Genomic DNA, 16,051 nt, shown 5'->3' with positions numbered 1-16,051 from the left:
GAGCATGCAAAAACACAGAACACCTCTGAAATAGCAGATGAGGCCCCCTAACACAGCCCATGGTACAAAAAAAAAACAAAAACAGCTGATTCAAAAAGTTTGTCCAACATGTTCTCTGAACCTGCACAGAGAAATGGATTGCTCATATCAGTTCCTAGCTTTAAGATACAGTATTGGCATTGGTCTTTATATTTCCAAAGAGATTCGGAATTTATTTTAAAAATAAATACTAAGGTATCTTTACATATTTCTCTTTCAATCCATTTCCTATATGCTTCCCAAAGAAAATGTAGCAATACCAATGTGATTGGATTGGATTTTCTTGATAGTGTTTAGAGATAGGATGCATTACTTGACATGTATTCAGTTCTGGAGCAACTTCAACTGAATTATTCATTCAGTTTCCAGTGTTTTGAGGGAATTTTTTTTTTTTTTTTTTTTTTTTTTTTTTTTTTGGTGTTATCTCCTCTGCCATAGTATAGAAGTTCACAATCATTTAACAGACGAAAGCAATTTAGATTAAAATCTTGGCGTATGAGAGAAGCCTTTTCTTATTAAATTTTGAATATACAATGGTAACTGTCAACCATTTAATCAAGTTATTGTTCAGCTTTGGGAGGAAAAAAAAAATAGGTGTCCAGTAAGAGCATATGTCAGGTAATAAACTCAGGAGTGCATGCTCAGTTTACATTCTCTTCAAGGTCTGTCACCCAAATGATTTCATTGATTTTCCTGTGATTATACAGGGACAAAGTTAATGTGCCCAATTTTTTACTTTCATTATTCCAAACACAAATCTAAATTTAAAAATAAAAATCCATCTAAATCAAATTCTATTTTAAAATTCTCTTTTTTTCATTCAAGAAAAATTCAAAGTAACTAACAAACAGGAGGAAACTTCACAAATGCAAGTGAAGATGGTCACAAGAGCATGTTTTCACTGCCAGGTTTTGGGGGTTTACTCTCCACACATCAGTTGTGTAAGGGTGAATTCACAGGGATATTTTCTGCCTGTACAGGGCTTTTGTTACAATATATATTACACTCTTCAGTTTCCTACAAACTTATCCATTTGTTTTATCAGAATTTCTTAAATTCTAAACTAAACTAAAACAAATCAGTGTAATCGACCCAAAGTAGAGGACTGGACCCATGAAGGGCAGAAATACATCTGTCAGAGTTGCCTCTATGGCAACATTCATCTGGAGAAAATCTACCTGAGGTAGTTTCCAACACCTTTACAAACAAGGTCAATATTATGAACTTTACTTGCAAATGACAAAACAGATACAAATGGTTCCTGACAACAACAGTGTAAAGAGTGCCTAAGCCCTAACAGCCTGCCTACAAGGCTGCAATGTTTACCCATCTTCATGTCACAAAAACAGCACTTCTGAAAGTGTGAAAAACCCAGAAAACAGGCTGAGTCAGACTTGAAGCAGAAATAGAATTTTGGCCATTTGCTTAGGATTGTCACGAGTTATACAGAAAAAAAAATATACGCCAAACTATGAGGTCAACTGTACCTTACATGGGATGGATGCAGAGTAGGGCTTTTAGTGTCAAGACAGCTGGTCTGATACCCAAACAGTTATCACATTTCTCAGCTTAGAAATGTGATAAAAAACTGCTGCTTTTGGCTAGGACAGAGCTCATTTTCCTCAAAGCAGCTGGTATGGCACCCCGTGCTGGATTTGTGACCAAAAAGGGTGGGTACCACTCCTGTGCTGTAGCTGATGCTCAGCAGTGCTTGCACTGTGCCAGGGCCTCTTCTGCTCCTCACATTGCCCCACCAGCCAGGGGACACAGCCAGCACAGCACTGACCCCAGGGACACCCTACACCACACCACATCCCACTCAGCAACACAAGCTGGGGGAAAGCAGAAAGGGGATGGGGATGTTTGGAATTACGGCATTTGTCTTCCCCCGTGACCATGGTGTGAGACAAAGCCCTGCTTCTTCCAGGAAAACAGCTAAACACCAGCCAGCTGATGGGAGATGTGAATCAATTCTTTGTTTTGCTTTGCTTTACCTGTTAAACTGTCTTGATTTCAACACACCTTCCCCCACCCCTGCACCTGCATCCTCCCGAATCCCTTCCCCATCCCACTGCAGAGGCAGCAGCTGTGTGCTGCTCAGCTGCCCAACAGCACCAAACCACACTGCAGCCTTGTTCTTTTAGGTAAAGCTGAGCTCAACAGCACGTGGCTCCTGGCCCTGGCATTGCCCTCAGAACCTGTACATAATCCACAGGCAGCAGCAGCACACAAGAATACTTGTCACAGGTTTTGGTGAACGGGGTAATTTTCTGCCATATTCAGCAGAACTTAATGTGGTGTCTAGGTCAAAAGAATTCTTGCACTGAAGTGCTGAGGTGAATGTCATCTGCATATACAGGCTTTTCTTGCAAAAATCAATGTGCTCAACTTCTATGGATTAATGTCAATTCAGGACTTTAAACATCACCATACAGAGCTGAGAGCTGCATACATCAAATGCCACTTTTCAAACAAATATCTGACTTTCCAAAGGCATTTTAGCATCTCTTTATCACTTGTGAGCAACGATCACTATCTGGCTACCAGAGCACACACCACAAAGCAGCAGGGATTTTATGATGCACACAAGTATCCCCTACAGTCAAGGAGACAAATACACGTATGAAAGAGGACAATACTAAAACTCACAGGGCCCCTAAAAGACACCCTTTAACCTCAGCAAATGAAGCTCAGGTTCTGAACCAGAACACTGAATAAAGCAAACTGTTAACAAGAAAGCTAAAAGCACAGCACACTCATTTGTTACCACACCAAGTATCACACCAAAAGCCCATCTCAGATGAACCAAATGTTCAGAGTACATCCCAGATGCAAAATACCATCAAACCAAGTCTGAGCAATTAAAAGCAGATTCTAGAAATAAGAGGAAGAAATTAATTCAATGGGTTCTTTCAAGAGATAAAAAGAAAAAAAGCTCCTCTCCCACAAATTAAACAAGAAACCCTTAGAGCAAGATACATCTGAGATAAAAAACTGTATTAGAATATCTATGAAACAAGTAGTAGCCAATTAAGCCTATCTTACAATCAGAAAGCAAAAGAGGAAGAATATGCATCAAAATGTGCACAAATAAGGTCTTGCAGCAAGACGAACCCCAAAACAAAATGCTATCAGAACAAAGAGGTAAAACCATGACTAAATGACTAAAGCCATCTCTATTTTGTCATGAATTAAAACCAAGATTGCTGTCATCATACTGAAGAGCTCTCATACCTTCTCGGTGATTTCTCATGGGCAGCTCCTCACAGCACTGACTCCTTCTTCACAGCCAGCAAACTCCATCTCTCTCCTCACCCAGCTAACCCACTCTTTTGTAGAATCTTCCCATTGGACACAGCTGTGGCCTGTTAAGGGCAGGCCTGTTCCTAATCTTTGGTGATTGGCACAGCTGCAGCTCCTCAGGTGTGAGATTACCTTCTGCACCATCTTTATTTCCTTACATTCTATCCCTCCACACATGATTAAATGGCTAATGCCATCTCTATTTTGTCATTAAAACACTAAAAAAAAAAAAAAAAAAAAAAAAAAACTAAGATTACTTTTGGGGTTTGTCCCAAGGCATTTATTGAGTAAGAACTGGCAGTTCTGAAACTCTGCTTCTATTCCATCTGCTTGCCACAGAGGGATGTGCTGGTCTCTGGCCCAGGACCTTCAGAACAGGGATCTTCACTCTGGCAGTTACAGAAGCTGAGGCATGATAAGCTTTTACAGCTTTGGAACAGCCCCTCTTCACAAAATATATGGAGCCTTTGTCTTTCCTTTTGTTTTCCCTTTGTCTCAGGCTCCTCTCAACCCCAAAGTTGATTTATCTAGTACAATAAGATAGGTGCAATTGAGAAAAGAATGAGGCTTTTGATTTCAACTCTTTCTGCGCTGCTACAAAAGCTAAATTTAAAATTCAGTCAGCCACAAGAAACCTTTTTACTAAACAGCTTCTTCCCCCCTTCCAAAACCACATCTGCTGAGAAGTTAATTGCTTTACAGGGTATCTTGTCACAGGATCATCTCATCAAGGGGTTCATGTCATCACTGGAGGATTTGTATGTAATCATAAAATAAGCTCATCCATATTCCAGAGCCAAATTGCTGCAGTGATGGAAGGCAACTGCAGGCTGAGGATGTCAGGCTTTGCCTTTGCTGCCATGCTCATGCCAGGGCCCTGCCCCTGGTGCTGCCTCAGCACTGTGCAAAGGCACACAGCTCTCCCTGGAGCTGCCACTCCTCTGCCCCATTAGCCACTGCCTCTGAAACACCATGGCCTCATTCCTGCTCCTCAGTTCTTCCTGCAAGTCCTTCCAATAACCCACATCTCCCTTCTCCCATGGTGTTTTCCAACTGTCTGGTTCAGTCTTGGTTGTTTGAAAGATAACATTACAGTCCCTCCACAAATAACTAATTGGCCATGACTGGGGAGGTGTATGAAACAGACAGTAAACATAGAACAAGCCATTATATTGGTTCTAAAATTAAATTTAGATGGAAACTGCCAGCAGACAGGCAGAAAAGCACTCTGCAGGGACAGCACATTTCTCACAACATCGACACACTGGGGAGGTGAAAGCATGGTTCTGCTCAAGTCAATGAGAATTCTCACTGCAGGCTGCACTGGGTTGTTCCCCAGGGATACTGCATGGCACATCTTTCAGACAAGTTTAAGGTAAGTAGTTGGTGTGACAGAGAAAAATTCAACTTGGGCTGAAAAAGTCCAAGTTGCCTTAGTTAGCACAGTGGTAGTTATTAGTTATTTGCTTTCACTATTGATGTGCTGAAGAGGATGCCATTAAAACTGCAGCCCAATTAAGTAATGCAGTTCCCTCTGATTCTTTCATTTACTGCCTGGTCTCAGATACAAGGACAAGCTATAGGACTGGCAATTGCATGTTACCTTACTCCTGTGCCAAGGATCAAACTACCAACTTCCTCCTCACTGCTTCTTCCTGTATCCTTCCATTGGCAAGACAGATCACAACAAGGATTCTTCATATCATTACAATATTTCAATTGGAAGAGGAAGCTAATATCTGAATTCTTTTCCCTTCCACCTCTGAGCACCCCACATGCCTCCACCTTCCACCTCTGAGCGCCTCACATGCCTCCACTGTAGCTATGATATTTTCTGAAAAATCCCTTCCTTAGGATTTTTTTCTCATGAGAAGCTGAGAGGCCTCAGGAACAAAATGCAAACAATTCTTATCTGCTGCTGTGGGATGCAGCAGGTGGGTCTGGGATTGGTCTCATCTGGTTGTTTCTAATTAATGGCCAATCCCAGCCCAGCTGTCCAGACTGTCTGGGTCACAGACAAACCTTTGTTATTCATTCCTTTTCTATTCTTAGCCAGCCTTCTGATGAAATCCTTTCCTCTATTCTTTTAGTATAGTTTTTATTACAATATATATCATAAAATAATAAACCAAGCCTTCTGAAACATAGTCAACATTCTCATCTCTTCCCTCATCCTGAGACCCCTGCAAACACCATCACACTCCACCTTCCACCTCTGAGCACCCCACATGCCTCCAGCTCCTCACAGCCAAGGAACAAACTTGACTGATCCTGCACCACTGCCCTTAAGAGTGCTGTCAGTTTTGTGTCACCCAATCATGAAATAATGAGAACTGTCAGGTTCTGGGGTATTAAGAAATTCAATCAAGCAGACTCTACCTCCCTGCAGCCAGCTCGAGGATTTTGTAAAGATTGGATTCCTAAAATAATTACCTTCTGGGTAACAGTGCTGAACTGCCAAAGAAAGACACCTCAAGTACTAAAGCCCTTCATAAAGCTCTGGGCTGGTTTCAGAGCTCTCAGCAGCCTCAGCCCTGTTTGCTCAATCGCCCTCTCAAGCCCCACCACACTCAGGAGGTTTCAGATCCTTTGGAAAGGCTCTCTACTATTTGCTACATGAAGACTCAGGTCTCAAGCCTGCTGTTGAATAGTTCAGAGGGGTTCTCACCTGTTCTTTGGCAAAGTATTTAACTAGAATTAGGCTATCGTTTTCTCAATTCAGCTCCAATATTATCCTATGAGACTTGTAGTTCTAAACTCCAGAATTAAGCTAACCACTTCAAATGGAAGAGTTCATTTGTTTCTTAGATCTCAGTTAATCTGGCTGGCTGGAGCAAGATAATGGTTTTTACGATCTGAAAGGAAAAAGCTCAAAACATTTGCTTTATCTGGCTGACTCTAAAATTACTATGATCACCTCTCTGTCCAAATGACCCCCACACCAACAAATAAAAAAGAAATAGAGCCAAGTAACAGGAGACTTCTCCTGAAAAAAATCTAAGTACATTTCAAGCTGTGCAAGCTTCATTTTCAGAGACTGCTCTTGTAACTAACCACACCAATTTAAAGACTTACTGCTTTATACATGTCTACATGTATATTGGACAGTATACAAATATTTAAGAATTTGGTAATACAACTTAGTCACACACTTTTGGAAACTACTAAACCATCTAAGGCTTGCCAGTCTTGATTCAAGATCATTTCCTCTGCCATTATCCATCCTGTCTCTGACACACCCAGAGCATAAAAATACAAGGAATGCAAGATTGCAGTGGTTAACATAACTCAATATTCCTGTCCTGTTGAAGCCACCAACCTGTCTACCAACATCTACAATTCACCAGAAAGCACCACTGATCCCTGTGGCATTCACATTCTCTGAAAAATTCCTTCACCCAGGATTTTTCTCCTGGGAAGCTGAAATGCCTCAGAGAAAAAGGAAAACAACTCTTATCTCATTTGCTTCTCCTGTGTTTTGCTTATGTGGAATGTGTTTGGAGATTGTTTACCCCCAGGTGATTGTTCCATTGCATTCTGCTGGGAGTTGTTTTCACTCTTTGGCCAATCAGGGCCAAGCTGTGTCAGGACTCTGGAAAGAGTCAGGAGTTTTCATTGTTATCTTTTTAGCCTTCTGTAAGTATCCTGTCTGTATTCTTCAGTTAGTATAGCATTCTTTAATATAATATAGTATCATAAAATAATAAATTAGCCTTCTGAGCACATGGAGTCAGATTCATCATTCCTTCCTTCATCAGAGCACCCTGCAAATACAATAAGTCCCCAGTTCTGACCAGGGGAAGGGGGGAGCAAAGCCATTGCTGAGCCTATCTTCAGCAGTATGTTGGGCTTTGCAGGTACCAAACTCTGGCTCCATGGGTCCCTAAAACTCTGCCCCGAGCTCCTGTGGAAGACCCTTAATCAAACTCCTGGAGAAACTTCTGCTCCTCTTCTGACAGCAGCAGCAGCTGGAGCAGCTCCCAGAAGGAGCCCAAAGCAGATGCAGATTCCATGCTGAGCAGGAGCTTGTGAGGCTTCTCTGCTGAAGTTCAGTGCCCAGGTGTTGCTTTGATTTTTTAAGATTTTCTAAGCCTTGTGGTGTTGACATTCTTGTAGAGAACTTTGTCACACACTTTCTGTAAATAACACATTATTTTACATTATTTTATGGAGGAGGAGAAGTTTGATGGGCTGTTGGTTTGTGCAGTGTCATTGGAGAGGTGGCACTGTCACCCTCCAATCCACTGTCACTTTTAGAAAACTAAAAATGTTGGAGTCAGAAAATAAACTTCCCTTTTACTCTTCACCTTGAGAGCAGCAGTGTGAGCCTGTGTTCTTTCGTATTTCACAGCGACACCCAGGTACCTGTGCAAGTGATTTCTGCCTTCTGGGGGTGGGCAAAGGGTCTTAGACAGGTAGGAACTGACATGGATTGTTACCTTCTTTTCCTCCTTTTTTCAGCACTTTGATAAATACTCATGCATTCTCAGAATTCTCTCAATGCAGTATTCAAAGGAGTTCAAATTCTTTTTTTGGGGATTAAAAAATAAATTTTCAACATAATTGGGGACTGGATTAAAACATATCATTCAGTCTTTGGTCACACCCATACCACCATTCTGCTGATGCATTAGCTATTCAGTGAAGAACCCCAGCTATTTAAAAGCTTCTTTAAAAAGAAAATAATGCTGACTGTATCCTCAACACTTCCTTGCAGTTAACTGCAGTAGCTGTGATGATAGAGACTGGTGGCAGCTGATGTGGTATGCCAGCTGGAGATCTCCCTCTGCTAAACATTTTACAGCCTTTCTGCCAAACAAAAGGAAAAACTAGTAGGTGACAATGAGCCAGTCCCCAGTACCACAGTTCTGCAGTTGGGTGCACCCATGATGCACAATTCCACCACTCTACCCAAGTAACCATTTCTCTGACAGCTTTTGCTGCAGCCTGGAGAGCAGAGAAGCAATCTAGGTCACAAACTCATATTCAAATAGCAAGACTAAATTACCTAGCTGCACAGAACTGTCACCACACCACTTTCCCTCTCAAGAGAAAGTGTTTTACAGCAACTAAAGCAGCAATCCCTCTTTTAAATACATCCCTTAACCTTCTTTAAATTTATTACACTTTAATTAAAGTCACAGAACTTTGTTTAGATCAGTTGAAAACCTCAGGTTGGCACCAGAATATCTAATTTATAAGAACTCGGACGTCTTGGATTCCCATATTTGGAGGATGTTACTTTAATTTATTTATTTTTCCAATTAAAAAGTTCTCACTGCTCATGCATTTTTTATTCCCTAATGCGCTGTTCTAACATAAAAGAAGCAGACAACATGTTTTTTCAGTTGGAGACTACTTCCAAGCCTGCTCCAGTTTTATAATCTATTCTCTTATGCTCTTACCAACCCCCTCCATCAAACAGCTACGAGTACCCATCAAAACCACAGGCTGCATTCACAGCAAAAGGCACTCCACACAGATCTTCACTGGAAGAACATTAATTTTTTCATCAAAACACCTTTCTCTCCCTTCTGTGCCCACGGAGTTCAAGTAAGAGGGATACTGTCTGAATAGGTGAGTACCTTTGTAGCAATATGGCTGATGATAAATAAAACAAAACAAACAAACAAACAAAAATAAATAAATAAAATACCTTTCAGGCTTACCCCTCCAGATTAATCAGCTACACTGAGAACAACTTGGAATTTCTAGTTTGCAAACAGATTTTCAATAAATACATTTTGATACAGTACCTGCCACCTCCTAAATTGTAGGCTCCATGCTATTCCCTCACTCTTCTCAACACCATGAAACACAAGATATTTCTGTGCTGCTACTGCCACAGGGGACAAAGAGCCCAGTGGACAGTCAGGTGCCAGACTCCACAGCTAAAACTAATTCCCAGAGAAAAAAAAAAACATCAGATATTGTAAGAATTGACAGCCTCTTGGGCTTGCAAATCTCCCAACAGCACAGGTATGAACAGAGGCCCAAGCTGGGAAAAAGCATGGCAGAGTTAATATAAAGAAATATCTATTAGTACTGCTGGTTATTTAAGGACAATGATGCAGTTGCTCTAGCTGAATCTAAACATTCACCAGAAAATCCTTGACAACTCCTTTTTGCCTAAAGCAGGGAGGCACAGAACCTACCAAAAGCAGGAAAGTTAATTTCCATGTCACTTAGAGCCCAGGTTTTGCTTGTGCATCAGTAGGACATCCATAATTAATGCAGCCTTTTCATTTTCTAAGCCTTCAGAACCTTACTAGACTGTGAAATGCATGTTAGCAAGGGCACCCACAGCTTCCCAGGTCAGTTTTCTGAGACACCCCTGGCTAGAGGTTACTGTCTAGCACAAAAGCTCTTCAAGACAGTAAGGAGAGTCCAGTGATGCTCAACAGGTTTCTAGTCTGGACTTCAAGCTATCTTTTTTCTGTCCCATCAAGATGGGCTGAGAAATTTGGGTTGTTCAGCCTTGGGAAAGCTGCTTGCTCTAGCATCTTCCAGTTCCTAAAGGGGCCACAAGAGAACTGGAGAGGGACTTTGGACAAGGACACAAAGTCATAGGACAAGGGGAAATGGCTTCAAATCAAAGTGGGGTGGGTTTAGATTAGATAAATAGGAAGAAATTCTTCACTGGGTGCCCAGAGAACCTGTGGCTGCCCCATCCCTGGACATGTTCAATGCCAGCCTGTATGGGGCTTGGAGCAACCTGGGATAGTGGCAGGTGTCCCTGCCCATGGCAGGGGATTGGAACAAGATCATCTTTAAAGGCCCTTCCAACCCAAACCATTCTGTGATTCCCGAGTCAGCAGTTCCAAGCTCTGTCAAACTCAGCTACAATTCCCACTCCTTGTTCTTGAAGGAGCACTAAAAGGAGCCAGTAAGATGCAGCAGGAGCTGATTTCAAAAGGACCTGTGCTTGGGCAAATAAACCTCCTTTGATACATATGCTTCCCCCTCCACATGGCATCTCATTAGAACAGAGACAACTGCACTGTTTTAAAGGTGATGCTTCAAAGCACTGCAGGTCTTTGCTGTTTCCCAAGTACTTTTTTCCCTAGCCTACCAAGGTCTGAAAAACAAAGCTGATTTTGAATTGAGTCCAAAAGATAATCAAGTACAAATGTCAAAGCAATTTTACAAATCAGAGTAATGTGGGTGATGGGGCTGAGAAGAGAAAAAGTAGATTTGACTATCTGTTTACAAATTAAAAGCTTCTTCTCCAAGGCTTTCTGATCAGCTGCAGTTCTTGGAGGCCAGAGAGTCACAGTATGAATCCTGTAGCAAAACTAGGCTGTGACTGGATATTTTTCCCAATGCAAACACTTGCAATGCACTCTCAGGTACAGATTAACTTTAGGAACACTGCATTCACCAGTCCTTAGCTCACAACAGCCTTCCAAATATAGAACACATTGCCACAGTCCTAAGCAAAAGAAATAATGCAGGTATGCAAATTCAGCCATGTCTGTAAGGAAGCCACGTTGCCAGCCCCTAAAGAAATACAGTAGAAATTCAAGTCATTAATTTTGGCAGTCAATTTTTTTTTTCTTTTCCCTTTTTGTTTTGCTGGCAAACAAAGTAAACAAAAAGCTGAGAACTTTAACTAGATATAGGTACACAGGAAGCTAAATTCTTGTTCTGATGACACCAAACCTCTGCAGGAGGTGGGACAGGTGAATATACTGACTGCATTCATATCCTGCTTCCTCTTGTTCACTTCTCATCATTTCTCATTGGGCATCCTGAACCAGCCTAAAATAGTGACATTTACACACAGAGTGCACAGCTCTTCACGTGGGACTCAGCTCACACTCCCAGCTGCAGCCTCCCTACCACTAACATGAAGAAGGCTGAGGGTTCTCAGAGGTGCTCAGAAGTTCCCCTCACTGACTTGCTCTTCCTTTTCAAAGCTTCGACATTTATTGCACTGTCATGAGAAAATGCCACGATAAACAAGATGTTGACTCCTTTTCTTAGTGCAAAGATATAAAGGGTTTTAAAGTAACACCAACATTCACAAAATTCTCTAATTAATTGAACTGTGATGCTACAGCTGGCTCAGGAACTTGGACTTGCTGGTTTTTTTCCCTACCTCATTTAAACTTCCACTATGATCTGTCCTCAAGTCATGCTTTCTGAACTATTCCCATTACTCTCCCACAGGAGTTGCCATAAAATACACAGAATACATAAAATACACCACAATGCACAGCCAAACACCTCAGTACAGATTGATGCTGGGAGCAACCTTAGGGTGTAGCACCTTAAGGGACATGGTTAGATGGATCAGCCCTGTTTAGGGCTACCTGACAGAGATGGCTGGACACTTTGGTCACCTCATCTGACGGCACAGCTCATTCCATAATTGTATTTATCTATTTCTGCTTGTTACTGTAAAGAAAATCAGGTCACAACCATGACTCTGTGCAGTTCTCCTGTCCCTGGAAAGAATTCTGCACCAGTCATTTTGTGTTGTCTTCATTTTAAATGCTGTACAAGAAAGCAGCCAGCTAAACCATCTGCTAAAAAGGGTCCACCCAAAACACATTTGCTGTCCAAAAGTAAAAAAAATCAAAGTAGATAGCAAGGAACCTGTCCCAAAACCCAGTATGTCAATAAACAAAGAATAAAGCATTCTGTTGAAAGCAAAGAAATAATATAACAAATAATGGGAACATAAATAAATCAAATGACTGAAATTAAGAGAATCTTTGCAAATGGTAGATTTCATGCCCCAATGAACTTAAAATTACTCTCAGCATTTAATTGCTTCTAAGGTCCAAAGAAGGTCCAATAAGCAACATTCCATCAGATTAGATTTTTCAGTAGTTAATGGAGTTGAAGAAAATGGTTTTAAAATTCCTCTCAGAACAGTATCTCATAATTACTTGGGTCAAAATTCAAACTTTTTCAAATGTTCCTTTAACTCATATAATACTCATCTAGCTTTACTCTGCCTGTCTGAACAAAATGAAGACTTCCAAAACAATATCTGCTATCATCACCCAATCCATTTAAGTGCCACAATCCCAAAATGCATATGCTGATCCTCTCACTGAATGTGAAGGATTTTTTTTTCCTTCATCTTGGTGCAATAAGATACAAAAGTAATGGTTTGTTTTCCTCATTCATAAAGACTATTATCAAAGTCCCAATTTCAAGCTCTCTGAATTTCTTCCTCATCAGTTGCTAAGTCTGATGTCTACAATATATTGTGAGATCAAGTCCCAAGGCAAGAGAGATTCTAGGTTTGCTGATTTTCATTCCCTGAAATCCTGGCAATTGCCATCTCACAGCCTTCACAGCTTCTAATGGAAAAGACAGAATACCCCTCAGAAAACAAAAAACACTGATTCCAGTCGTGCAAAAAGAAGCTTCCAGGTTTCTCAGAAGTTTCCAAATGCGGCAGCACGTGGAAAAATCAGTAAAAACTACATTGTCTGATGATGCAAAATAAAATTAAAGTGTCTCTGATGCATCTATCTATCCTTCAGGTTCTCAGGTATGCTGAGTGAAGCAGTTCACAACAGAACAGACTGCACACCCATCCATCACACTTAAATGCAATCACTGGCAAACATAACTGCTCAGCTACTGCCTAAACTACAGAGATGCATTTAATACTCCCCCATCAGCAATCAACCTTTTCCACATTTGTTCATAATCACAATGAATTGCTCCATTTTAATACTTTGTTTTCCTTTTCTTATCCCACGGCAGTTTAGCATGCTTCTTGAATGAGATATTTATAGTGGCGGGGGGGGGGGGAATCAAATCTCTTTTCCAATTTTATTTCCAGAACTGGAGATTATTTTTCAAAGCAACCCAGATGACAGAACGAGTTTGCTTACCTGTTGCAGTCCACGTGGAGCAGCAGGTGGGAGGCACTAAGGGACACAGCAATCCTGTGCCACTGCCCATCTGCCAGGCGGTAGGGGAACACCTCTGTCCTCATCTTGCCACGAAACCTGTAGTGGTACCTGATCTCATCCCGCAGGCCACTGCTCTCCAGCTCAAAATAGCTGCATGGAAACATGGAGAATCAGTTGTACTTTTGCTGTCTGAAAGAGACTGTCACTTCCTTCTGAACTGGTAAGGCTTCTTTAAACAAATACCACACTCTAAAGAGGTTACTCAGCATGGATTAGCTACTAATTAATTTTTTTTAAAAGAAGCAGAGAGTCAAGACTATACATTCAGAGCATACAAAACCAGCAATGCTAATTACTGAAAACAGCTCAAAGTACTTCTTGTTAGCCAAGGAGACTGAAGAAAACAACAAGAAACCAAACCTTGTTCTTTTCACCAAAATATTTTGTGTGACTGCAGGCTTTGTAAGAAATTGAAAAATAAAGAACGGTACATATATCACTACCACAAACAAATAAAAAGCCATTAAGGTAAGAAACCACCAGGTAATCATTAAATTTGTATTTACTACTTGCAAATCCAGTTAAAAAACCACAACTGTTTATTTTTAGGACTCCCCTACATGCAATTGTGCTTAACTCATTTTCTGACTTTTATTGTTACTGCCGTGATCGTTCAGCTTTACAAGGAAAGGACAAAACCTCTTGGCTGGATTAGGTGTCTCCACATCTGGCATAAAGCATCCAACAATCAAAAACCTTCATACAGCTGTCAGACTCACAGGAGGGCTAATGAGGTGAGGTTATTAATTGCCTTCACAGGGGTGTGGGGGGAGCCAGTTCTTTCTCTAGGATGACTTCAGCCCTTCCAGGGCACACTGACAGTATAAACAGTGAAATTTCTTGGACCTCACCTAGTATTTGCATCATATCCAATCTTTATTCCTGCTAAAATGAAGCTGTGTCTATAGAAACAGGTGATGCAGACCTCCCTTCAGAGCAGAAATAGCTCTACAACAAAGTGAAGATGTTAGATTGTCCAGACAGTCCTTGGCCCCATCTGCCTCCACAGTGTTTTGTTTTTTTCCCTGTTGGCCAACACCAATTTAACATGGCATTTGAGAGATAGGTGCTGATTTGGGGTAGGATGGGAAAAATTACAGTAATGAAATCCACTTCCAAAAAATAAATGCAACACAAACCAATAAATATTGGAGTGCCAATTTTCATTTCCCACTGCTAGGCAGTACAGCCTGTGAGCACAGGCATTACATGGGGGCTGTGCAATTCTTCAAGGTTAGATCTCACCAATGAAGCTGAGGGTTTCCAACATAACTGGAAAACAGAGTTTCTTGGGTGGGAAGTTAGGTGATAAAACACACGTTAAAGACATCACAACAGGCTGGGAAGGGGAACACAAAGACAGCAAGTCTTCACCAAATGTGAAATTCAAGCCCTCCTCCATCCTGCCAATGCCTTGCCATCCTATTTTTCATGCAGCATAAAAGCATTATTGGGTCACACAAAACAAAGGCTGGAGCGACAAAGTAAAACACACAAGGAGGTAAAGGTAAAACCAATGCTGAATAAAAACACAGCAGGGCATAGGTACAACCAAAATGCAGTACAGAGTGGAAAAAAAAGGCTGGTGTTGTGAAGGAATGGTACAAGGGGAGCAGAAAAGGAGGGGTTTTCTAAATAGTAGAGCAGAATGTTGATTAACTACAGCCAACACCCATTAAAATACCTAAATTACATTCACAGGAAATCTGGAGAAGATTTATTATTTCAATACTCAGTAACAATATTGTCAATATCCAGAAGATACTGCTGCTGGTGCTCCCAAGCAAGAAAAGCCCTACAGGAAAAGTACTGTCAGTGATGTCATACTTGAACATTTTGTAATTTCCATCTGCTGTCACAGCCCAAAAGAAAGTGAGACAAGAAACTGAAAAATAAATAAAAATGAGGGAGAAGTACACAACATTCACACACAAAGCACTTGTATGTATAGACATAGAGATATATGGTTGATCACAGAGGCTTAAGAGCCCAAAACCAAGACAATCTCCTGTGGCAGGAAGCAAATTGCTTCCTGAGGTCATTCTTCATAATCTCCAATAGCCACAGAGCTGATCACTCAGCACACAATGATTTCTTTGTTAATGGAAAGGAAACAGTGCAGCCCTGGAAAGGTCAGTCAGACACTGCTCTTAATCACATCTGTGCTCTATTAGTTGGGATTGCAAAGCTTCCCACCTGACAAGCTTTAGTGCCAATAGTTACCTCAGGACTGAGAACAGCTTGTTGCTTAGGAATCGAGCTTGTTGTCAACCTCCTGACTAATTTATATAGTACAGGACAGATTACTTAAAATTTCATGTAAAAGCTAGTGCTGACATTTTTATATATGTGCACCTAGTGCAGGAAGTGCCACGGGACTGTATCAAACACTGTGTTTTAGCTCTTCAGTGGCAGGGAAAGGAGGGTGACAGCAGACAAATTCTGCTACTCTTCACCACCCTTCAACAAGTGCAAATCACAGTCACACTCAGAGAGACATCAGTGAACACCAAACATCATCATCCCAACAGCAGAAACCACTGGGTTACCCCCACACATCTCTCTCTCTGTATTTAAAAAACTAAAGGCAATGTAAACCAACACTCTTGTGTTGATTTTTTTTTTTAAAGATGCAGTAATTCACACTGAGACCTTGATTGCACAAACACTTCACAATGTTCTCAGTTCAGAAGTTGTCTTTTCTCTACCAGAATAGAAGTCACATGCAAACAGTTTTTTTTTCTTTCCTTCTTCCACTAGACTCTGGG

At 41.1% G+C, this 16,051-nt stretch overlaps 1 protein-coding gene across 1 annotated transcript in view; it reads right to left on the bottom strand.

The window, feature by feature from the left end:
- Nucleotides 1-16,051, bottom strand: part of NELL1 (neural EGFL like 1) — a 299,917-nt gene that overhangs the window by 240,534 nt on the left and 43,332 nt on the right. The window contains exon 4 of the mRNA XM_050975915.1: nt 13,203-13,373. Coding sequence (XP_050831872.1) covers nt 13,203-13,373 — 171 coding nt within the window. The remainder of the gene's footprint in view (nt 1-13,202; nt 13,374-16,051) is intronic.

The sequence above is a fragment of the Serinus canaria genome, chromosome 5 (genome assembly GCF_022539315.1).
Source record: "Serinus canaria isolate serCan28SL12 chromosome 5, serCan2020, whole genome shotgun sequence".
NCBI classification, from domain to species: Eukaryota; Metazoa; Chordata; class Aves; order Passeriformes; family Fringillidae; genus Serinus; species Serinus canaria.
The sequence above is the reverse complement of the archived record's forward strand: the minus strand, read 5'-3'. Positions and strand labels throughout refer to the sequence as shown.